General features: G+C 44.9%; 1 protein-coding gene across 1 annotated transcript in view; it reads left to right on the plus strand.

The window, feature by feature from the left end:
• LOC146789198 (anterior gradient protein 3-like) overlaps window positions 1–25,014 on the plus strand; it is a 125,600-nt gene that overhangs the window by 60,231 nt on the left and 40,355 nt on the right. The window contains exons 3-4 of the mRNA XM_085630796.1: window positions 157–220; window positions 24,239–24,291. Coding sequence (XP_085486922.1) covers window positions 157–220; window positions 24,239–24,291 — 117 coding nt within the window. The remainder of the gene's footprint in view (window positions 1–156; window positions 221–24,238; window positions 24,292–25,014) is intronic.

Consider the following 25,014-nt stretch of genomic DNA (forward strand, 5'->3'; position numbering starts at 1 on the left):
CATGCATGAATAAATAGTTTGTTAAAAGACAACGTACATTTATTTTTGTCAATATTAAAACCAAGATATTCGGGATGAAAATTGAGTAGTTATGTCATTCAGAACCAACAGCAGTGCGTAAATTGTGTATTACTCATGTAACTGTTTTTATTTCAGGCTGGGGTGACGACATTACGTGGGTGCAGACATATGAAGAAGGCCTCTATCAAGCAAAACAGAGGTAAATCATTTAATGACTTAAAATTGTTACTTTGATAGAACAAGAGCAGCAGGGCCATTTCCATTTTGATTGAGAACAGAGAGCTGTGGAAAGAATGTTTGGAAATGTAAGTTCAGATCCATGTAATACAAAAGAAAATGTTCAGGACTGCACGTCACCTTGTGTTCTACAAAAGGTCTAACTGTTGCAGATTGCAGATTGCAACCATATATTTGCTTGTGAGTCATTGACCAGCTGCCGGGAAGTCAAATGAAGTTAAGGTAAATTCGAAAAGTTGACAACTTTAGACACTATTTCATGTGTGGACTGTTGTTATTATCAACACTTTGATTGGAGAGACGTTTAGTGGGATCAAGCTAACGCTTGTGCAAAACGTGCAATATCTCAAAACAAAGAAAAGAAATAGGTCAAAGATAACATAACCTGTGATGCACTAAAAAATATGAAAGCTCCAGGATAACAAGAAACACAATGTTGCTCATTTAAACTACAGAGCTAAACTAGGAGGTGTGTACCATAATAGCAGAAATAACAGCTTTGCTGCTCTTTAACTTCCAATTTAAGGGCATATCATCAAGGCGCTGCGATAAAATTATTGGTGCTTTAGCGTCCGTTTTTGGGCGAAAAGCGGCGATAATTTTATCGCAAGGTCACGCTATCACGTGAATCCATGCCTTAGCGCCTGTTTCCTTAACGCCCAGCCTTGCATCTCTAATGAGATGCAAAGTAGGCGTTCCACGCCAAAATAACGTTGGAAATGTCGCTAACCGACATTTGTCCTATCATCAATCTGAACGCTAACCTGCAGAGCGATAAGAAAAGTAGCACTAACCGCGCTTATTGCTACTTTTCTTATGCCTGCTTTTAATCTGATTTAGCCATTATATCCAATGGAAGGTGAATATTATGGCTAAGTCTGCCCTGCCCTATCAACAAGCTATCGCCTATGGCTGTGCGATTATCGCTGGATTTCCAGCGATAATCGCACATTTATCAGCTATCGCTTGGATTTTTATCACTTTGGAGATCAGCGATAAAATCCAGCGATTGCCGGCGATAATTATCCTCGTGCTAAGCGCACTTAGCGATAATTATCGCCGGCTGTTGCTGATATGCCCCTTAGTTTTACTGGGTAAAAACAATGCACAGCAGAGAACAGCATTGTATTCTTTTACACATTTGTACCTCTGCCTTAGGCAGCAGCATTTGGAGGTGGCAATAGAATGTATACCAATAATGCATTGAACTTGTTTGTTGCATCAAACAATGAATGTAGTGAATTGTGGGTTTGTTATTGTAGGATTTTTAAATGAAAACTGTGAAATGATAAATCAGAACTCGTTTAAACATTTATGAATCTCATGAAGTCAACATATTGTGCCATGGTTGATTAGGACCTCACGAAAACCTTTGTTCTCCTTAAACTTTATTATAGAGGAACCGATTCTTTAAACATCTGTGCATCCTCAGCTGTAGGATTTCTCTCTAAAATGGGTGCTGATATACATATCAAGAGTTCTTCTGAACATTTATATACGTTCCAGGTTCACAAGATTTATATTGTGTAATCCTCATTACCTACATGCAAAATCCCCTCCACATTACTTATTGTGCACAGTGTGCATCTGCACGTGCAGATCTGCTTTGGCAATTTTACTTTTGGATTCTTGCAACAACAAAAAAATCCAATGTGTTGCCATTTGTAAAGTGGGTACAACTCTTCTTCTACACCCCTTACCAAATTGGAAGTGTTTTCCGAGCCATTTCACCCTCCGACTGGATTTAAACCTGCGATCGACAGTATTGCATTTCTATTTGCTGGAAATTAATGGGTCATGGAGATGTTTCCAACTACCCACACATCTAAGTGTGTGTGTGTCCCTAAACTACTGGCTAATAACCGCCCTGCAATTTCTGCTCCCCAAACCTGAGAGAAGATTTAATCATGCAAAATATTACTCCATACTGGGATGCCATTATGTATGAGTAAATCCGTTTGTAAGTGCATGTTCACAGTGGCGTAACAAAACTTGTGGGGGCCCCCCTGCAAACTACATTGAGGGGGCCCCCATTCTTCGTGCCTGTCAAGAGCTTTCAAGCCAGCGACCCGCCATACGGCCCATGAAACACATAAAAAGGTGCCTCCCCATGTCTTTAGTCGACCCTCTCTGAAAACTAGGACATGTGCTAAATTTGTCGAAATCTAATGGGACAGCTGGTGAAAAACCTGGACTGTCTTGGCAAATCCAAGACACCTAGTCATCCTAGGCCCTCGAGAGGTTGGTAGCTTGTGCTCTTCTCTAGTAGTCAGTGCTAGCTGCGAGGCAGCGGCTCTAATGAGGCACTGCAGCAGAGGCAGGAGACAATGAAAAGTACCAAGAGGAAGGATGCAGCCATGGACTAGCATTTAGAAGTCGCCAGGGATCGCACCTGCGACACCTTTCTGCCAATGGCTCACCCCTTGCGACCGATGGCACTCCCCTTGCGACCTATGGCAGGTAGATCAAAATAAAGAGCAAAAGACAAACAGGATGCCGATAAGAACTGTTTACTTTCAGAAACTTCTTGTGTCAGCCGCTTTCTGTTTTGTGCAATAAATATATTCATCCTGGCAATGTACGCTCTTGTGGTAAATATTTCGTTACCGGTACTATTTTTTATGCGGTAAAGTCTATTAAGAATAACTCAGTAAAATGAGAGGCAGAATCCGTGGTATTAGAGGTTTTAAAAAGGCTTTATTCCTATACAAAGGAATACAATTCGAATTGTAGGCGTTCTATTCCATCACCACGAAAGTTCAGGAAGGAAGGGCATATATTATTGACAGGTAATCATTTTTATAGAAAAGGCATTACAGTGAAACAGATGCAGTAGGCGTATCAACTGATAAGACAAAATAGAATATGCATGCGTAACTAGAATAGGCGTAACTAGAAAATGTCATTATACATGATGTCACAAGTGGGTGGATCCATAAGAGAATCCTGCAATGTCAGCAGAAATATTTGGCAGAGATGCGTGCGCAGCCGCATGACGTGTGATTGACGTGCAACTAGAGGGAGAAAGGGACTTGACATTTAGCTCTACATTTGGAGACAGAAGTCTGGGGTTATGTCAACCTAATCCCAAATCATATCTAATATCCTATGTTTAAAGAACTGTGTTATCCAAAAAGAGAGGTCTCTTAGGATAGAATCTTATTCTATACTGACTATACTGACTGTTAGTGCGTGTACAAGCGTCTAAGTGTCTACACTAGATGCGAGGGGGTAGGAATATTCCATGGTAACAGGGCTATGAATTACTTGCATGAGGACAGCGAGGCCTGGCCCTTTGCACGGTAGCTGGAGGAATGTTTACCTAAACTACTAGACAGGAATGCATCGGATGAGGGGCGGAGGAGATAATCTTGAAGGTGAAATACAGTTTTTTGGCAGGCGACGGGCTGGATCAGGCACCGTTAGCCGCGCAGGGAGTGAGACAAAGTTCATGGTCACAGATGCAGGCTCAGACTGGAGCTTTCAGAGGCAGAAGGCAGGAAAAGGCTTGATGACAGAATTCGGGCCTACTCGCCTGAATCTGTAAAATGTGGAAAGTGAACCACATAAAGTCGGTGGCCTTTCATACTTAGGAAAGGAATATCTGACCCATTCATAGTGGATCTGAAAGAGGACATGTTGACGGTGGACGCACATATATTTGCGTCTTCAAAACTGGAGCAGGAGGGAACGTATAGCATGTACATGGAACCGTTGGGGTCTACGATAGGGGACATAACTGATCATAAAATTCATATTTCCTCATTCCCTCCTTGTCCCCTTCGGACCCTTAGGAGATATCAATCTTCATCAATCCATCGATCTGTTCATATAGCATCATTTGCTCTTCTTTCTTCTTCCGGGATCTCGAACGAAAACTTGGATGTGGGATACACGAGGTGGCACACAGACCACAAATCGCTGGCCCACATTGTAGACATAAGCAGCAACTGAATAGTATGAGAAAGCCAATACCTAGGAAGGAGAGCATTCTCCATCCCCAGGCTGACAACACGCCCCAGAACCAACCGGACCAAGTCCAGGTGCCTGGACTCTGGTGTATCTGGCTTACAATCTTATGAAGGCGGGTTATGGCTTTATATACTGACGGCGAATTTTCTGGTATGAAAATGCAACAACTTGATCCGATGACCCTACAAGCTCCGCCCCTATCGGCCAGGATGACGTCAAGGACAAGACGATTTTGAAGCACAACAATCCGCATAGCAGACTGCTCTTCTGTTAAATTGCCTAAGGCGGAAATAGTTTTGTTCACTACTGCTTCAAGGGTTCTGGTTAATCTACGTATCAGCTTACTATTAGTGACTGTACCTATATAGGGAAAGAAACCTTTATTGAAATCCGTGTATTTTTCCCATGCTGTTTCAGTGTAATCAACAATTGGGAGATCTCTCTGCTGTCTATTGTGTACTAAATGGGTATTTCTATAATAATCAGGAGGAGCTAGGAAAACAGGTGGTAGGAGGAATGCTATGTAACAGGTACCATCCCAATCTAAAGGTAGGCGTATATATGCGGTCTGGCCACATATAAAGTAGGAATGACGAGAAGCTCTAAATGTAGACTTGCCTTGATCACTGAATTTTATTACAGTGGTGCATTTACTATGGCCCATGTGTATGGAGCCATTCTTTCTTATACATAGTTCCCCTTTTACTGGGAATACGGACATGGCGGGCAAGATTGGTGTAGCTTCAGATTCAACGTTCAGGATCATGAGGTTAAGCGTAAAATTACCTAATCCATATACTTCATTTTCTAGATCAGTTCCTGTTCTTTTGGGAAGTCCCTCCTTGTTAGGGTAGCAGACTTTAAGCAAAACTAAGTTCAGGTTTCCCCATACCCAGTTGTCTTGATAAACTGCGGAATTTGAATCTAGGGAATTAATCAAACTAAACCATGCTCCACAGGAGCCATTGTGTGTGAACGGATAAGGAAAGAGGGGCAAAACTCCCTTATAGTTCTGATAGGGAGGGAGTCGGCCACATATCCAACAATTTGTGGCATTGCTGGTTTGATGGGAATGATGTAGCATACTAATGAAAGTGTTATTGCGCAGCGCAAATCAATAAGACAATTCATGTGGAGGTAATTCACTAAAAGAATGTTCTGCAGTTATATTATAAGCACGCTTAGGAATAGGATAATACATGTGCAATAGGATGCTGACAATGATGATCAGAAGACTTAGAAAAAACAAAATTAATAATGTTACTGTACAATGACTACGAAATGATTTACAATACGCATGCTTCTTGAGCAGCATTTGATTATTTCTTTCTCTATTCCGGTCCAGAGGATACATGTCAGAGACAAATTCAACCGATTCACCTTGGAGAGGACTTAAACAATCAAATTGTCTGACTTACTGGACCTCAATTTTAGTTTATACAGTTCTGGTTTCGTTAATTCAGCCAAAGGGAGCTTTGAGTCTGTTTGTGAGGGAATACAGGGTTGAGTCTCTACGCTGGATGGTAGTCCATAAAATTTCTTGATATGACTCGAGTGCAACCACCCTTTCCTTCCCTCGATTTTCACAGCTGTCCTTGTGGTAAGTAGAACCAACTTCGGTGACTTCCACCTAGGATCCAGTTGGGTCTTCCGGTCGAAATTCCTGACCAAAACCAGGTCACCAGGAACCACGTCATGGGGCTTCACCTCAGTATTGTCGGGAAAAGCTGCGGATACCTGTGAACGACAAGATTGTAGTGCAGACATCAAGGAAGCCAGGTAATCTGTCAGCATATTACAGTCAACATCAGTGATTTTACGAGGTATAGGCGTCCCCCACATATTTGGTGGTCTACCGAAGATCACCTCATACGGGGATAGCCCTGTTCGAGAATGTGCTACCATTCTCATGTAAAAGAGCGCAACTGGTAAGGCTACTATCCAATCGACTCCTTTCTCTCTACATATTTTGGACAATCTAATTTTCAGAGTTTGATTATGGCGTTCCACGAGACCTGCCGCCTCGGGATGTCGGACACAGTGGAATTTCCATTGGTATCCTAATAGAAGGGAAACGTGTTTCATTAGTTCGGATGAGAACGGCTGGCCGTTATCTGAGTAGACAACACGTGGTAAACCGTACCGTGGGAAGAATTCTCGAACTAACTGTTTGGCAGTAGTCGGGGCAGTGTAATCTGAAACCGGGTATGCTTCTGTCCAACGGGAAAGAGCACAAACAACTACGAGAACATATTTGAATCCTCGACATCGTTCCATCTGGATATAATCCATCTGGAGGACTTCAAAAGCATGATCGGGAGTTTGAAATCCACCCTGTTCTACGGGGATGCTTTTACCTGGATTAAACTGACAACATATCATACAGGTACGAACTTTTTGTTTCGCTGCGGCTCGCAAGTGTTTGTTGAACCAAATGTGTTGAATGCTGTCTAGCATAGCTTTTTCTCCTAGGTGCGCTGGACTATGTATAGTGTTAATGATGACTTGGACCATTGAGTCGGGAAGGAACCATATGGATTTTTCCTTCTTCATCCATCCTTGATCTGTTTGGATCCCTCCTAATTCAGTCCATTTCTTTATTTCTTCTGGTGTAGCATGTGTCTGTATGTCAATTACATCAAGGGCGGGATCCTTAACTGTCATGCAATGTGTTGGTGTCAGGACTATTGTCTTTGTCATGTCAGTTGTGTGAGTCTGATTCTGAGCAGTCTGTTTAGCTGTTCTGTCAGCTAGGTCATTACCCTGAGAAATGATATCGGTAACTTTTGTGTGGGCTTTGCATTTCATAATCGATATTGCAGTAGGTAGATGAATCGCGTCTAATAGGGCTTGAATGAGGGGTCCGTGTTGGATGTGGGCACCGTGAGAAGTTAAATAACCTCTCTCTCGCCACAGTACGCCGAAGTCATGGACGACTCCGAATGCATAACGTGAATCTGTGTATATGTTGACTTTTTTATTTGTGGCTTGAATACAGGCTTGTGTCAGAGCGATGAGCTCTGCTGCTTGAGCTGACAAAGTGTTAATACAATTTGTTTCAATGACTTCAGTGTCTGTTGTGACTGCGTAAGCGGCCACTAACTCTCCTGTACTTGTTCTCATACATGACCCATCTACATATAATGTCAAGTCTGGATCTGACAAAGGGATGTCTGTCAAGTCTTGTCTGGGTTTCGTCGTGATAGTAATGACTTCGACACAATCATGTGCCAATGGATCTGTTCCGCCTACTGGTAACAGTGTGGCAGGATTTAACGTATTACAACGTCTGATTTCTATGTGTGGCTGAAACAATGTGAATTCATAACCGGTGAGTCTCGCTATAGTCAAGTGTTGTGTTTGTGTGCGGTTCAAGAGAACCTCTACTGCGTGTGGTACTTGTACTGTCAATTGATGTCCTAACACTATGGCATCGATTTGTCTGATTGCTAAAGCTGTTGCTGCCACTGATTTCAGGCACGCTGGAAGTGCCTGAGCTACTGGATCTAATGTACTAGAGAAATAAGCACATGATTTGTGTGATCCTGCTTGTTCCTGAGTGAGTACTGACAAAGCAGTACCTTCGCGTTCTGTAACAAAGAGTGTAAACTGTTTATTGTAACATGGTGTTGCTAGGACAGGTGCTTGACATAAAGCTTTCTTTAAGCTTTCAAAGGCATGTGTATGTTCTGGAGTCCAAGGGAGGACAGTCGATGTGGCTGCCTCCTGTGTTGTCAACTGGATGAGTGGTTTTGCTAGAAATGCATATTGAGGGATCCACTGCCTACAGTATGAAGTGAGGCCTATAAAAGCCCGCACCTCCTTTTGTGTCTTGGGTGGTGGCATGTTAGCAATTAACTGGATGCGATCGGGTGTAAGCTGCCTTCCCTCCTTGGACAGCGAGTGCCCAAGATAAACAACTCGCGGGACACAAAATTGCAGCTTAGAAGGGGACACCTTGTGCCCCTTGTCAGCCAGAAATTTCAAAACCGTCAGTGACGCTATTTCACATTCAAGTTCGCTTCGGGCGGTGATCAGCAGATCATCGACATATTGAAGCAAGGCAGTGTTAACTGGCATGTGGATACTGTCAAGTTCTCGTTTTAATGCTTGGCTATAGATGCTGGGGCTTTCTGTAAATCCTTGAGGTGCGCGTGTGAATTTAAAACTTCGTCCATTTAAACTAAAACCGAATAAATATTGACTTTCTGGATCAATTGGGACACTAAAGAAAGCATTCTTGAGATCAATTACAGTGAAAAATGTTGCTTCTGAGTCAATGGCTGTCAATAATGAAGAGATGTCTGGGACCACGGGGTATTGTGGTACAATGCATTTATTTAATTCGCGCAGATCAATAACTAATCGGTATACTGGCGGAGCTTTTGGATCCGTTCTTTTAAGAATCGGAATTATCGGGGAATTACATACATTGGAGTCAGTTTCGACAACCACTCCTTGTGCAATGAGCTCGTCAATGATTTGCAGTAAAGCCACTACAGCATCTGGAGGTAACTTGTATTGTCGCATTCGTGGTAGTACCACTCCTGTCTTTAGTGTGACTCGATATGGTGTAATGTTCATGCAACCAACATCAGTGGGGCCTTGTGCCCATAAATGTGTAGGTAAATTCTGCAGTCGGTGATCCATGTCTCTGGATACGTAGTGACCTTTAAAGTCACGTAAAAATAGTCGTACTCCTTCCGGAGAACAACATATTATGGCTCCTAGAGCTTTCAATGTTTTTATACCTAACAAGTTTTCTGGACATGATTTAGTAAGCAATAAATCTGTAGTACGTGTTAATGGGCCGACTGTAAGTGGAAGAGGTTGTGTTACGTCATTTATTATCGGTTTTCCTGAGAATCCAAGGGAAATATTTTGTGAGCCTGAGAGGGGTGCCCCTGGAACTTCACTGCGTCTTATAGTTGTTCTGCTTGCCCCTGTATCAAGTAAAAACTTTCTGTCTTCCCCTAATAGTTCACTATGTACATAAGGTCCCTCTTGGTCTACAGGAACCTCTATAAGGGGTAAGCCAACTTCCCTCTCTAGGCTATCTCATGAGTATCGTTGATAATCGGGATAATCTGTTTGTGCATACTGATACATTTGTTGTGTTGTTGCTTGAGTTGCAGCGACAGGCTGCGCTTGTGGTGGTGCTACGATCTGTTGTGGAGCTGCCTGTTGCGGAGCTAATTGTTGCGGAGCTAACCTAGGTTGTGCATTCTGAGGGATTTGTGGTTGATTCTGATCCTGTCTAGGTGGACGTGGTCTCTCATGTGTTCTACCTGTGGCAATATTATGTTTCAGGACTGGACAATCGTGTATATAATGACCTGGTTGTTTACAATAGTTGCATGTCCCTTTCGCAGGACTTGCGGAATCACCCTTTTGATGACTATCGGCTGGAACTGACTGTGCAACAAGCATTTTCATTTTTGTATCTTTCATACGTCTTTGTTCGTGTTCTTGTTCTTCTCTAATTCTATTGTGGTGATATTGTAACATCTGTAGCATCTGTGATGGGGTATTACCTTGCCAGGTACTTTCGAATTTCAATACTCTATTCTTGACTTGTAGCAGAGAATTTTCAACTAATTTTGTCACAAACAGATGTGGATATGACTCACTACTGGCTTTTATGCCACTATTTATACTAAAACATTTTTCAAATCGGGAATAGAAATCACTAGTGTCTTCATCTGGCTTTTGTTTACAGGCTGAGATTGCACCCCAGTCTTCCTTTTTCGTAGTTAATAAACGTGGCAGTACCTGTATTAGTAATCCTGCTAGTGCTGTAGTCTTTTCCCCAAGCCCTGCTCCTGCAGCTCGGGCCTTTTCTTCGTTTTCTAATGCTGTCCAATCTATCTTTTGGTCTCCCACCTCCCATTCCTTTTCTTTGAGTTTCTCATAAACACCGGCAGGTAATAGGACCTTTAATATTTTCATAATGTCGGGGTAGGTATACTCTCCCATGAGTAACATGTCTTTTATCTCACGGTGGAAACCTGCTGGGTCCTTGTCATGGCTGGGTACTACTTTCTTCATTTCTAATAATTCCAGTTTAGTTATAGGCGTGTACACAAACACGCGTGTAAAATTATCACCGGCACCTCTAATTGGGTGTACTTCGCGTAACGGATTCTGTCTATCTATGTGATACATTTTTCTTCCCATGATGGGAACTGGAACGTGTTCTGGGCATACGAAATTTAAATATTGATTTCGGGATTCTAGAATTTCCTTAATCAAATCAGTACCTGACCCTCTCCATATATTCGTGAGCAGTTCTGTCAAAATGTCAGGTAAGGGTCCTGGATCGGAGTGTTGGTTTTTATATAATATAAGGAGGTGTTGAATCATGTATATACTAGCTAAACGCTGTTCATATGGGTCTAGATTCAGAAACGTGTGTGCAAGTACATCGTCATTGTATTCGCCGGGACTGTCAGCCCATAGTACTGCTGACCTGGCTAATTCTTGTTCGTCCATGGAATCAAGCACGTGGTATCCCCTTCAATCTCGGAGTAATTTATCAGCGGCTTGGAATAAGTGTTCAGGGGATTTTGTATTTAGCATAGGGTTTGGAAGATGTCTATTACATTCTGGACGTATTGGACGTATTGGGTCGTTAAAACCTCTGGTATTATTATGGGATCTTCCTTTTCCTACATAAGCTATTGTATCTAATTGGTCTGATTCTTGCTCCCCCTCCTCTCTGTTTAGGTCAGCGGCGTCTATCTCTAATCTTTCTTCGTGTATTCTTTCTATTTCTTTGCGGATCTTTCGGTACATAGCTACTATACATAACTGTTTATCATGTCTCCCTTCTGATATATTCTGGCCCCAAGTGACAAGTTTTTGCATTTCTTCCGGATTTACCCCAGGCCGGTCTTGATTTCTGATCACACAGTTTATGAGGAAACGTAACAGTTGTCCCTGTACCTCCGCTTTCTGGTACTCCATAGCTCTACTAATACTTTCAGGACCTCGTCCTGACTGGACAAAGTGATATATATTTTCTAAATGTGTAGCCATTCCTGGTAGCTTCGTTAAATATATTGCAGCTCGTCGAATACGTAATGATGACAGCAGCATTTCGTCCCGTTTACCGGGTACAGGATCATATCTACAATCTACTAGAAGTTCCTTGAGCATGTCGGGAGTTGCTAGTTTGGGCGTACGTTGGTGTGCTAATTCTCTAAGGGAAAATTTATTTCCTCTGGGTGGCGTAGAAAAAATGTCTGTTGTACCTCCTGTAGCACCATCTGGGGTGCTGGACGTGAAAGGATTTGTTGAAGGTGAGACAGCAACCGTCGTTGCGGGAAAAGCGGTAGAAACAGATGTGTTTGTCGGAATGTGTGTCAGAGCTGGTTGTTGTGGAGGTACAGACGGAGAATCTTGGCGATGCGCATCATCGGTAGGCGGTCTATGTGGTGCGGTATTAGCATACTCGGGAGCTGCGTCATCTAAATAAGAGGAAAGGAAAACATCTTCTGCGGTTCTAGGATGCCCCTTGGGATGTGCTTTTATCGGAAACAATGGAGGTGGCAAGTCTTTTGGTATTTCCGGAGTAGCCTTAGGTAACCCTTCGGCCAGAAGTGGATACATACCATTCATAAGGGCGTTTCTTTGTCTGTCTATTTGTTCTGATTTTACTCGGGTACCTTCCTCAAGTAATAGATTTTCTCGGACTTTATTTGAATTCTCTCTACCTTTCTCTTCCTGTCTGAGTGCTTTTTCTGTACGTCTATACGATTCTTTACGCCATAATTCAATGGCATCTTTCTGTGACTGTCTGGCTTTCTTTTTCCATAATTCTTCTTCTACTCTCATGATGCAATCTGCATCCCAGGTCCCCGCTGCGGGCCATCTCTGACTCTCTGGTAATTCTTTGGTGTAGTCTACCCATAAATCAAGAAATAATACGGCATCTAGGCCATGCTTATGATACATAAAGTACCCTGGAGTGTCCCTAGGTGGGATGGGAACAGCTTCTTCGAGTACACCTTTTCTAGTTTTGATCTGTCTTAGTTTCGAGAAGAGCGGCATTTTTAAACCTTATTACTAGAACACACTTTATACAAGAAAACACAATAATGAACAGTCATTCACACCACAGTATATAGAACGTATTTAAAACATTTAACACTTAACAGTTTTACGAATAATGATAACTAATAGAAAACTAGTTACTGACATTATACTGACACTAGATAATACTTATTTATATTCATTTATATGCAAAACATACTATATATACTGCTAAACAGTACAGATACACTGCTAAAACAGTGCAGACCGGATTTGTGTACCCAAACCCGTCTTGACCGGCACAGACTATGTGCACGTTAAATGCCTCCCCGGTAATGGTACTCACCGGGTAGCTCGGAATGGAAGGCCTCGGAACGGAACTGAAACTGGACCGGACTGGACTCGACTCGACTGGACTCGGAACTTCGGAACCTGGCGGGTCTCTGTATACCTCGGATCTTGCTCTCTCAGCTAGGCTCTGGTCGGGATACTTCGCACTTCTCACCGCCTCGTCTGGGTGTTGATCGCAGCCTCAGTCGTCCCCGCTTGGCCGGAGGGAGATACAGGAAATCCTGCAGATATGCGTTTTTGTCCGTTCAGCTGTGGCAGGAGACCGGGCCTGCAACGCACCGCCGGCGCGTGAGATGAGAAAGTGTCCCTATTCGGGCGCCAATTTATGTGGTAAATATTTCGTTACCGGTACTATTTTTTATGCGGTAAAGTCTATTAAGAATAACTCAGTAAAATGAGAGGCAGAATCCGTGGTATTAGAGGTTTTAAAAAGGCTTTATTCCTATACAAAGGAATACAATTCGAATTGTAGGCGTTCTATTCCATCACCACGAAAGTTCAGGAAGGAAGGGCATATATTATTGACAGGTAATCATTTTTATAGAAAAGGCATTACAGTGAAACAGATGCAGTAGGCGTATCAACTGATAAGACAAAATAGAATATGCATGCGTAACTAGAATAGGCATAACTAGAAAACGTCATTATACATGATGTCACAAGTGGGTGGATCCATAAGAGAATCCTGCAATGTCAGCAGAAATATTTGGCAGAGATGCGTGCGCAGCCGCATGACGTGTGATTGACGTGCAACTAGAGGGAGAAAGGGACTTGACATTTAGCTCTACATGTGGAGACAGAAGTCTGGGGTTATGTCAACCTAATCCCAAATCATATCTAATATCCTATGTTTAAAGAACTGTGTTATCCAAAAAGAGAGGTCTCTTAGGATAGAATCTTATTCTATACTGACTATACTGACTGTTAGTGCGTGTACAAGGGTCTAAGTGTCTACACTAGATGCGAGGGGGTAGGAATATTCCATGGTAACAGGGCTATGAATTACTTGCATGAGGACAGCGAGGCCTGGCCCTTTGCACGGTAGCTGGAGGAATGTTTACCTAAACTACTAGACAGGAATGCATCGGATGAGGGGCGGAGGAGATAATCTTGAAGGTGAAATACAGTTTTTTGGCAGGCGACGGGCTGGATCAGGCACCGTTAGCCGCGCAGGGAGTGAGACAAAGTTCATGGTCACAGATGCAGGCTCAGACTGGAGCTTTCAGAGGCAGAAGGCAGGAAAAGGCTTGATGACAGAATTCGGGCCTACTCGCCTGAATCTGTAAAATGTGGAAAGTGAACCACATAAAGTCGGTGGCCTTTCATACTTAGGAAAGGAATATCTGACCCATTCATAGTGGATCTGAAAGAGGACATGTTGACGGTGGACGCACATATATTTGCGTCTTCAAAACTGGAGCAGGAGGGAACGTATAGCATGTACATGGAACCGTTGGGGTCTACGATAGGGGACATAACTGATCATAAAATTCATATTTCCTCACTCTGAAAAACTTTCCTTGGTTGTCTTGATTGCAAAGATTAATATTATATACGATCCTTAAAATGTAAAGCCATATTTCTCTATTCTGGCCAGATAGATAGATTCCAAATTACAATGCTAGAATAGATGGCCCTGAATAGGGTGCCCCTGGTGACATGGCCTATCTGGTAAACTTACTATACATTAATACCAGCCTGAGGGCCTGATGAAGAGGAGATTGTATATCTGATAGATATTGAGAACAGAGCCAACCTTTGCAATTATAAAAACTTAAAATAAATAAATTATGTGACACCCCACCAAGTCAGCTATGCCAGGTTTGACAAACTCCAGAAGTCCTGACCTTCGAGCCAATAGCATGTTGCATTTTTGGAGATGTTATTCATTTCCCTAAACAGAGTCGGTACAATCTAGTGCAGTTACAAAATTAATTAGGAATATAATCAAAATGGCACAATATATCAGAGCTAGTGAAGAAATACATCAAACACCCTTCTTTGTAATGGGAGAGCCTAAATAACTAAAAGCAGACTGGCTGTGTGCTTGCGTTTTACCAAAAAATGACTAAGGGGCATATTATCAAGAACGGCGTTAAAATTATCGCCGCTTTAGTGGCAGCAAACTGCCGCTAAAGCGGCGATAATGGGCTTGATAATATGCCGCAGAGATTTCCAATTGAAGCCCATGTATCTTCTGGTGTGAACCTGGGCTTCTTGATTGCCACTGAGCTGTATGAACATAGCTGGAGACCATGCAAGGCCCTTGTGTCAAAGGTCACAAAGACAGTGACAGTGATTGCATGCATGGTACTCTGTCTATGGAATAGATCAGCTCTCCTGAAAATTCAGGCGCGCTCCTTTCCAAAACAAGAGATGTGGGTGCTTGAAGTCTGTAAGCCCCTACCCATATCGTATCTAAGTTATCAAACCATTACAACATCCTTCCTTAACAAACCTAGCCCCAAGAAAATAGTAGCTAAAGGAAACTCAAAAACAAATGTATCATACATTAACATCTCAGCTACGCGTCTGCACGGGGAGTGCAAGTATATAACGCTGATGTGGGAGAACGCATCCATTTCCCTTTATAGATTTGCATAGTTAGTGTGATCTGCTGGGTAACTTCTTGGAAAGCTCCTAGGCACTAGAGAGGTGGGTTCTAGACAGCCAGATAGAAGATGTATGCTGCAACATACAATGCATCTCTTCAGATAAGAAAGATGGAAACGTCACCCTTCCCCTGGCCTTGTCCAAGACATTTACTTGTGCCTAGTTCTTCGAGCGGGCCTGGCCCTTGAAGACCCCTTTCTGATGCTGCTTTGATATTTATAAGGTTGATCAAATTCCAACCGACTGTGAACGAAATTTAAAGAACCGGACGATTAGTACAAAGGTCAGTTCTTAAAATTCTTTACCAGTTGCAAAAATAGTATTTTGCAACCTGTAAATAGTATATCTGACCCCAACTTACTTTGCCTGGTAAAGGCCATTAGAATATACTGAAGAACATCCTTTGGCATACAATGGTTATATGGAGGTTGGTTAACTATAGCGTATACTCGTGCGCAACAGAGGAGCACCACTGTGTCTAGTGGTTAATCAATCAATCAATCAATCAATCATAGCATTTGTAAAGCGCACTACATACCCATGAGGGTCTCAAGGCGCTAGGGGGGGCAAAGCTGCTACTGTTCGAAGAGCCAGGTCATGAGAAGTCTTCTGAAAGTCAGAAGGTCTTCGGTCTGCCGTAGGCGGATGGGGAGGGTGTTCCATGTGTTGGCGGCGAGGTGGGAGAATGATCTGCCGCTGGCGGTCACGCTTCGGATGCGGGGGACGGTGGCGAGGGCGCGGTCTGCGGAGCGGAGTTGGCAGGTCGGGGTGTAGAAGCTGAGTCGGCTGTTGAGGTACGCTGGCCCTGTGTTGTGGAGTGCCATGTGTGCGTGGGTGAGGAGTTTGAAGGTTATCCTCTTGTTGACAGAGAGCCAGTGTAGGTCACTCAGGTGGGGTGTGATGTGGCTGCGGCAAGGGATGTCGAGGATCAGGTGTGCGTATGCGTTCTGGATGCGTTGGAGCCGTTTCAGGAGTTTGGTCGAGGCTCCTGCGTAGAGGGTGTTTCCGTAGTCCAGTCTACTGCTGACGAGGACCTGGGTGACCGTCCTTCTCGTTTCGGTGGGGATCCACTTGAAGATCCTGAGAAGCATGCAGAGGGTGTTGAAGCAGGAGGAGGAGACGGCATTGACCTGCATTGTCATGGAGAGGGTGGAGTCGAGGATGACCCCTAGGTTGCGTGCGTGGTCGGTGGGTGTTGGGGGTCTTCCTAGTGCAGTCGGCCACCAGGAGTCGTCCCAGGCCGAGGGGGTGGATCCGAGGATGAGGACCTCCGTCTTGTCCGAGTTCAGCTTCAGTCGGCTGTTCCTCATCCAGACGGCGACGGCCTTCATTCCTTCATGGAGGTTGGTTTTGGCGGTGTGGGGGTCCTTAGTGAGGGAGATCAGTTCGGTGTCGTCGGCGTAAGAGATGATGTTGAGGTCGTGCTGACGTGCGAGCGGTGCCATGTAGACATTGAACAACGTTGGGCTGAGCAATGAGGCTTGGGGTACGCCGCAGATGATCTCGGTGGCTTCTGAGCGGAAGGGGGAGAGGTGGACGCGCTGTTTTGGCAGAGAGGAAGGAGGAATTCCAGTCCAGGGCCTTCTCTTGGATTCCGGCTTCGTAGAGGTGTGTTCATAGTGTGCGGTGGCAGACCGTGTTGAAGGCGGCTGACAGGTCCAGGAGGATGAGGGCCGCGGTTACTGGTTTGGATCGGTAGCCCATACACGAGGTCTGGCTGGAGTGAGGAGTGACACACCACAGGACATGTGCTGCTCACCGTCACCAGGATGGTTGCTCCAAGGATACACCTAGAAGTGACGAAGGGGCAGTCCAAGGACTTCTATGTATCATCATTCATCCATATGCACTCCCTATGGCCCATTGATGACAATGGGGAAACATGCCAAGGGTGATATCGCTGGCAGTCTAAGGTTGGCATGAATCTTTACTTCTCACATTTCCTTTTCCCCTTTCATCTACTTTTAGCACCCTGCCATCTCTAGCTCCTACTGCTAGGACGATATTAAAGATTCTGTGACTTGAAGGCTCGAGAAAGAGAGCACAGGAATGTACGAGACTGAGAGGCAGACACCGAAGGTGACGTCATTGCGCACGGCACCAGCGGAGGCCACTTTGTAAATGCCTGTGGACGGTATTGGCTACTAACTCCAAGGAAGGGTTCACAGACAAAAGGTCAGGGAAGCTCACTGTTTTGCATGGCAGCACTAGTTCGTCAAGATGCAGTACATGAGTGCATTCACTTTAGCTTACTCACAGGTAGATTGTTTACTATGTGTTGGCACAGGCAGTGCTTGTTTGCTGGCGAATTATAGTAACTGAATTCACAAGCTGTTTCTACCAGAATTGTCTGTAAAGTTAATGACATAAACAAAGGGCTCGATAGGGGCCGTTTAAATGTCAGATTTTAAGCACAGTTGGGTTCCGTGTGGGCACACCCAACACCACCCAGATTAACTGGTCGACCATTGCCTTTGTCCCTGTACAGCGATCTGCTGCCTTTGGCTAGGTTTATCCTATAGAAATACATCGCACAGGCACATACATACACACATTCTGTCTGCACGTATCAGAACTCGTGCAGCAATTTCTAGCGAATTAATGTAAATCGGACTCTTTGATGATCAGATGCTGATGTACTGATGTTTGCGACAACACATACTTGTGTTTTTTCTAACAGGTTTTATTACAGGGACGATGGCTCAGTGAGCTGAAGTCTCACTGCCAACAAATGAACAGTTCTGGGTTAAAGAGTTCAAGTGTCAACAAGTAGACTCGGCCTTCCATTTTTCTGAAATGGGAAAACAGAGTTCAGGTTAACAATCACATCTCTTATTTACAGCGCTTAGAAGCGGCATAAGTGCAGTATAAAAAACAAGTTAATATTGAGAGTGTGTGTGTTTGTAGATGCATTTGTGTGCCTGGTCATATAAGGTACAAATAGACCCAGGCCTGAGGGCCCCCACTCCCACCTCCATCCCTTTTCTGGCCGGCTCTGACTGAAGAGAAACAATGTAACTTGCTACTTTGTTTGTCTTCAGTTCTCGGTCAGCCCGGGAGCTCAGGGCAGGCTGCTTCAGAGAGAGAGAGGCTTGCTTTAGAGCAAAGCAAGTCTAAAGCAAGCCTCTCTCTCACAGCTCTCACCGAAGAGCTGAGGGGGCCCCCTTCACTTTCTGAAGACTGGGGGCCCCCCCGCACCGCGGGGGCTGCGGGGGTGTTTGTTACGCCCCTGCACGTTCACATTTGTGAATGTCCATTAAATGTGAAACAGTTTCTCCACTCAAGTTCAGTTTAGGAGTGCAAATGACCTTTCTCAATCTTGCCCAAAGAATCAATATTGCCTCATGTTTACTTTACATGTTTTGGGAATAATAGAAAGAACTACAAATGTTCGGAATTTAAAGCGAAAACAAAATTCTATTGCATCTGTGTTACAAAATTGCAGATGTGCTGCAGCTTTTGCCTTCACAGAATCCTGTATATTGTCATTAGGTTGAAGTTATAAAATGCACTCACTTTCTATTCAGGGAAAGGCAAATAAAACATACATATTAATGTTAAAATAATCTGCAGCAGTTTGTTCTATGTAGTTGCCTGCTTTTTGAGAGCTTTAATCCCTCCCGCCACGCCACAGCAAATGGTGGAAGCGGAACATTCGTCTATTTCTCTGCTCAATGTCGAGGGAGCAGGGACACAGACAAATAGCTTTCAGACACACTGAGCTGCATCTTTAGCAGCTCACTGTGTCTGAAAGCAATGTCATGTCCCGGTATTTAAATCAGTCCAGGGAGGAGGGAGGCGCGCACCTCTCACCTACTTGACATATAAGTTTTTTTAAAGGTTGGGCCCCAGGGGATGGGGTATCCAGGGACGATTTTAGCCTAGGGATGGAAGCTCACATGGCACCCCTCCCCTATTAGTTTTTTTTTTTTTTAAAGGCACAGCCCCAGGGGATGGGGTCCTCTGGGCTGAAATCTGCCCAGGGTGGGAGGCTGCATGGCTCCCTCCTCCATTACAAAAAGGCTGGGCCCCTGGAATGGGGTCCCTGGAGCCAAAATGGGCCCAACCCTAATTATTGTTTTATTTTTTTAAACAACCTGGGGGAAGTTGATGGAGGCCCCGCTCCCTTTCTCAGTCACGTTGCAAATGGGACTTCTGGAGCATAACTTGTTGGGGGGTAAAGTCCTCTTGGCTGGTGCGGGTCCTTGGGGGTCAACAACCCCTCCTGTTACCTCCAGTAAGTCCCACACAGTGGGATTGCTGTGAGGTGATCGGAGATCCCACCTCCTTTCTCCACCACTCTGCAAACACGTCTCCTGGTGCACTACTGGTTGGGGGATGAAGTCCACTTGTATGTTGAGGGCCCTTGGGGGCCAAGAACCACTCCTGTTACCTCCAGTAAGTCCCACACAGCAGGATTGGTGAGAGCTCATCCGAGGCCCGCCCCCTTCCTCCGCCACTCTGCAAATGCGCCTCCTGGTGGAATACTTGTTGGGGGATGAAGTCGCCTTGAATGCTGAGAGTCTTTGGGAGTCCCACACAGCAGGATTGCTGAGAGATTGTCGGAGGGCACGCCCCCTTTGTCCACCCCTCTGCAAATGCGTTTCTTGGCGGACTACTTGTTGGGGAATGAAGTCCCTATGGCTGCTGAGAGTTGATGGGGGCCAAGAAGCCCTCCTGTTACCAACAGCAAGTCCCTTACAGCAGGATTGCTGAGAGCTCCTCGGAGGCATGTCCCCTTTCTCCAGCACTGTGCAAATGCACTTAGTAGTTAAAAAAACATAGAAATGCACATTAAAAATATTTAATAATATTAGTAATTCACTGAAAAAGAGACGTTATAGTAAGGCTCAGACTTCATTCGTATGAAACCATTGAAATTCAGCAGTTATAGTGACCTGAGCTATCTATAACTTAGTCCCCACAATGCACTGCTTATGACCTCATGACATGGTCAGTGACATCTTTGATGACATCTCAGAAATCTAGAGTAATTTATCTGTCAATTTTTAAAATGTTTGATATTCTTTACTGCAATATTGTGTGCCATCAATATTGTGGTGTCTACAGTCAGTGTGCTCACCCTTACACTGTGCCAGAATTTTATTCCAAAAGTATCTTCTCCATATTGCTTTCCACTGGCAGATGATTTTTTTGTATTGTCAGAGTTCTTTTTCATTGCCCTGGCAGAAGTTTACAGAAATGCTCTTATCCATGATAAGGGAAGAGAAGCTGTGGCTCAATTGAGAAATGAGGAACAAAACGTCTAGGTTGAAAGAAAGTTTTAAATACAAGGGCTAGCTTAGACAGGATGCAATAAAGAATGCTGATAATCATTTTTTTTTTTTTTTTTTTTTTTTTTTTTTTTTTTAAAAGATGAACCCTTAACAGGAAAGACCTTGAGAAGAAAGTGCATTTTAAGTCTACAATAATGTACCTTGGACAGGAAATCGTCCCTTGAAGGGTCAGACATGGAACAGAAAAAAGCACATGGCACCAAAATAAAAATGGCACAAGTTAGTAGATTAGATTGCTAAAAAGGGACATTCCCACCCGCAATACTGCAATGAATGTACGCAGACTGATGCGCATCTTGGGTTCTGACTCCTATGACAAGGAGGAGGCCTGCATATTTGCGGTCGACATTGAAAAAGCTTTCGATAGCCTGGAGTGGCCTTACCTCTTTGATGTCTTGAGGGCTTTTGGGATGGGGGAACGTTTTGTTCAATGGACGGCGCTTCTTTATAGTGCTTCCACTGCTAGGGTGCGGACGGGGGGCTTGATATCTGGTGCATGCGCGGTCGGTCGGGGAACGAGACAGGGGTGCCCGCTGTCCCCCTTATTATTTGCACTGGCAATGGAGCCCATGGCCGCTCATGCTAGGCTGGGGCGGTATTTTCCAGGGCTACTGGTCGAGGGACGAGAGCAGCACATAGCATTATATGCGGATGACCTACTGCTCTTCTTGCCGAATGCTGGGGAGGCCTTACAAGGGGCGCGGGGTTTGCTGGAGACGCTGGGGAGGGTGGCGGGACTCCGGGTGAATTGGACCAAGTCTTGCCTATTTCCCACGGGCCCAGAGGGGTTGCTACGCCAGGGGGATGTCCCATGGGAATCCCGGTGTTTGCCTTACTTGGGAACCAGGATCTATCATGATCCCGCTGATTTGTTAGAGGGTAACGTGGGGCGAGCGATAAGAGGGGCGAAAACCTGCTTTGAGTTTTGGGGCACTCTCCCATTGTCGGTGGCCGGCAGGGTCGCCTTAGTGAAAATGGTGATTTTGCCCAGATTTCTTTATTACTTTGGGACTCTTCCAATCTGGATTCCGGGAAAGCTATTTGCTCAGCTGACCTCGTTGATTACGGGGTTCATCTGGGGTGCGGGGAGACGGAGGGTAGCGCTGCTTACTCTACAGCGTCCTAGGAGTGAGGGAGGCCTTGCGTTGCCGGACCTGGAGTCCTATTACCATGCTGCGCAGCTCCAGTGGTTCATGAAGTGGGTGGCGGGGCACATCAGGCGTCCGGAAGAACAGGGAGGGGCGGATCCGAGCTGGTCCCAATTATCGTGCGTGCTGCTCCGGGTGCCGATGAGGAATGCCTCACTTCCTCCGGACTTGAGGGTGGTTCGACAATGCTGGGCGCGGTTGGCTAGGAGGGCGCGTGTGATTATTCCCTATGCACCCGAGATCCCGTTGCGAATGTGTGAGGCGCTACCCCACGGGGGAGACTGGAACCGGTTATTGGCCTGGGAGGAGGCGGGAGTTATGACATTGGGAGACTTGTATGAGGATGGTAACCTGCTACCTTTTGACGACCTTAGGGAGCGGCATGATCTCCCGCGGGGGGACTTCCTATTCCATGCAGCCTTGACTGCGGCCGTCAGAAAGCACTGGCGGAAGGGGATGATGGAGCCGGACACATCTCTTGCCTGTCAGTATGTAGTGATGGGAGCGGGTGTCTATAAGGCGGTGACTTGCCTTTATAGGCGGATTACTGGTGATATGCGGCGACCCCTGGCTGCCCTGCGCGTCAAGTGGGAGGCGGCTCTGGGAGCGCCTCTTACGGACAAAAACTGGGAGGAAATCATGGAGCGTCCTTGGAAGTGTACACGAAATGCACGCTTCCAGCTTATACAGTTTTATATCTTTCATAGGGCATACCTTACCCCTCACAAGATAGCTGAGTACTTTGGTGGGCCAGATGCTTGCCCCCGATGTGGTTATAGTGGAGCGACTTTTCTACACATGCTCTGGGACTGTCCGCAGGTGACAGGGTTTTGGGAGGAAGTGGCGACGCTACTCCTGACGGTGACAGAGAGGGACTTGGAGGTAGGCCCGGGGGTCTGCTTGCTACATGGCTTTTCGCACACAGCAAAGACTAAGATCACCAGTAGGTTTATTGATCTAGGGCTGGTCCTGGCCAAGCGGGAGATTACTTCTCATTGGAAGGCGCGGCAGGGCCCTAATTTCTTACGGTGGGCTAGGGAAATGGAGAAATGGGCGGGAAGTGAGGGGACTTATAGATTGTGCTTGGCTCGACGCAGTGACAATGAAAGATCGCACGAAGGGGCCCGGGCATGGATGGCTCTCCTGGACTTGTTCAAAGGTTCGGTTATGGGGGATGGGGGTGATCCGGTGGGGGATGACGGGACCCCGGTTCCTTGAGTGCACTATACAGGGCTTCCCCCCTCTGCTCTTGCGGTACTGTCTGTTGGGATTGCTGGGAGGCGGACTCGACGGGTGGTGGCTGAGGTTTTGATGTACATGTACTTCTGATAGGTACGGGCGACAGGCTTGGGTGGGTGGGTAGGGAGGAGGGGCTCGTTGGGGGGGATGTTGGGAGATGGGGTGGGGGTGTTTTAGCTGTCTCGCACACTCATGGTGGATTACTCCTGTGGATGCACTACCTAGTAGCACGGACATTATTGGGGTGAATGCTGTACAGAGGTAGCTTATGTGCCGGGGTGATTATTGCAAGATGTCCTGATTTGGCTGGGGGGAGGACTATGGGGGACGGGGATTGACTGCATTGTGTTCTGTGACCTAATAAAGTTTGTTTAAAAAAAAAATTAGATTGCTAAAAAGGGACCCATGTATGGAAATTGGGGTAATTTTTAACTTGTAAAGACATGCTGTATAAGTGGTTTGTAGGGTATGGAAGATGTGCATCGATTTCAGCTTGATGCAGACAATGTTTGTTTTAATAGCAGGGAAATCAACAGTAAAAACCAACCCAGCAGACCACAAAAAAGGTCTCAAACAGTGTAAAATCCAGCCCATATGCTGACATGTCTGACCAGTCCTTTGGGCAATGCCTGATTGCCCTTTAAGGCAGTCTGACACTTGTCCCCCAGCTGCTTTTTAGGTCTTGGCTACAGACAGCTTTGGAGGCAGACCTATTATTTCCAATACATAGCATATAATAAGTGTGGCTTTTCGATCAGTACCTTTCACATGATGTTTGCTCTCTATCTCCCTTTCCTGCTCCTAATTTAAAGGTTTTAATCCCTATTCCTGTCTCTGTTCCACCCAGGAGCATTGAGGTCTCACAAAGATTTAAATGGGTGAAATAGCCTTTCAGTGCTGATGTCAGACCTTGCTTGAAGTGCAGAAGAGTAACTATTTTCTCTCCATGCTCCTCTACTCCTGTACTATATCCGTCTCTTTGCTTCTTTCCAACTCCCACTCATGAGCCTTCTGTCCATCCAGACTCCTTTCCTTTAAATTATTTTCAACTTGTTTGCTGCCCTGTGCACTGTTGGTAGTGGGTCATATTAACTGTAATTTACCAAAATGTGGTCTTTTGAAATGCTAAAGTGCAGAACTTTGTAAAGGGAACCATGGTTCTTTTGTTACTTTATGATCCTACTCAGGTCCTGTTTATCACTAGGTAACTACAGATGTTTGCTTTATTGTAACACACAGTATTATTATTATTATTATTATTATTATTATTATTATTATTATTAGTATTAGTATCATTAATATATAAACAAATCATTTTCTTTCCAGCAACAAGCCATTGATGGTAATCCATCACTTGGAAGATTGTCAGTACTGCCAAGGTATTTTCAGCTATTTATTATTCTGTGCTACATAAGTCAAATATTATGTTTTAAAGTACACTTGTATTAACAGGCTGCTATTTTTCTTCAATAGTGTATTACTAACCAGCAAAGGGCACATCTGGGCATCGAAACCTAGAACGGTGCTCAGTAGTGTTCTCTAAAAGGAGTGCTTTCATTTTTATAACTTGATCTGGTGTACGGAAACCAGAATGATATAATTTGCACACTAGAAAAAAGAGGGGGTTCTTTAATTAGAAAACATTGCTAAATATGTTGTACACTTAATTATAAAATACTGTATAGCTATGGAAAGTTGGCTAAATACATTGAGCTCTGTTTTCAGTATTTTTAGCACGTACCCAAAGTACAAACTTAGGAATAACCAGTGGTCCTTTATGATGGATGGGCTTCAGCAGGGGCCCGGAGCTTTCCAATGATGACTTTAGAGCCCACTTCAACCAAGACTCCCTTGGTAGGGTGGAGTCAGAGAGGTCATATTTCTAGGTAAAGGCTTTGGCAAAGCAGTCTACAACAGTCTACACAAGGCACAGATCATACCTGGGCACCTCGAGAACTGCTGCCGTTTGATATTACAGTGTACCCGCTGTAAGAAATACAAACTATCCTCCGTGTGTCCTACGCACGCGGCACGTCTCAGAGTGTCGGATCGTCCAGCGTTGTTCCGTGAGCCACCTCAGCGTACCCGCTGTAGATAAACAT

This window comes from Triturus cristatus, chromosome 10 (assembly GCF_964204655.1).
Source record: "Triturus cristatus chromosome 10, aTriCri1.1, whole genome shotgun sequence".
Classification (NCBI taxonomy): domain Eukaryota; kingdom Metazoa; phylum Chordata; class Amphibia; order Caudata; family Salamandridae; genus Triturus; species Triturus cristatus.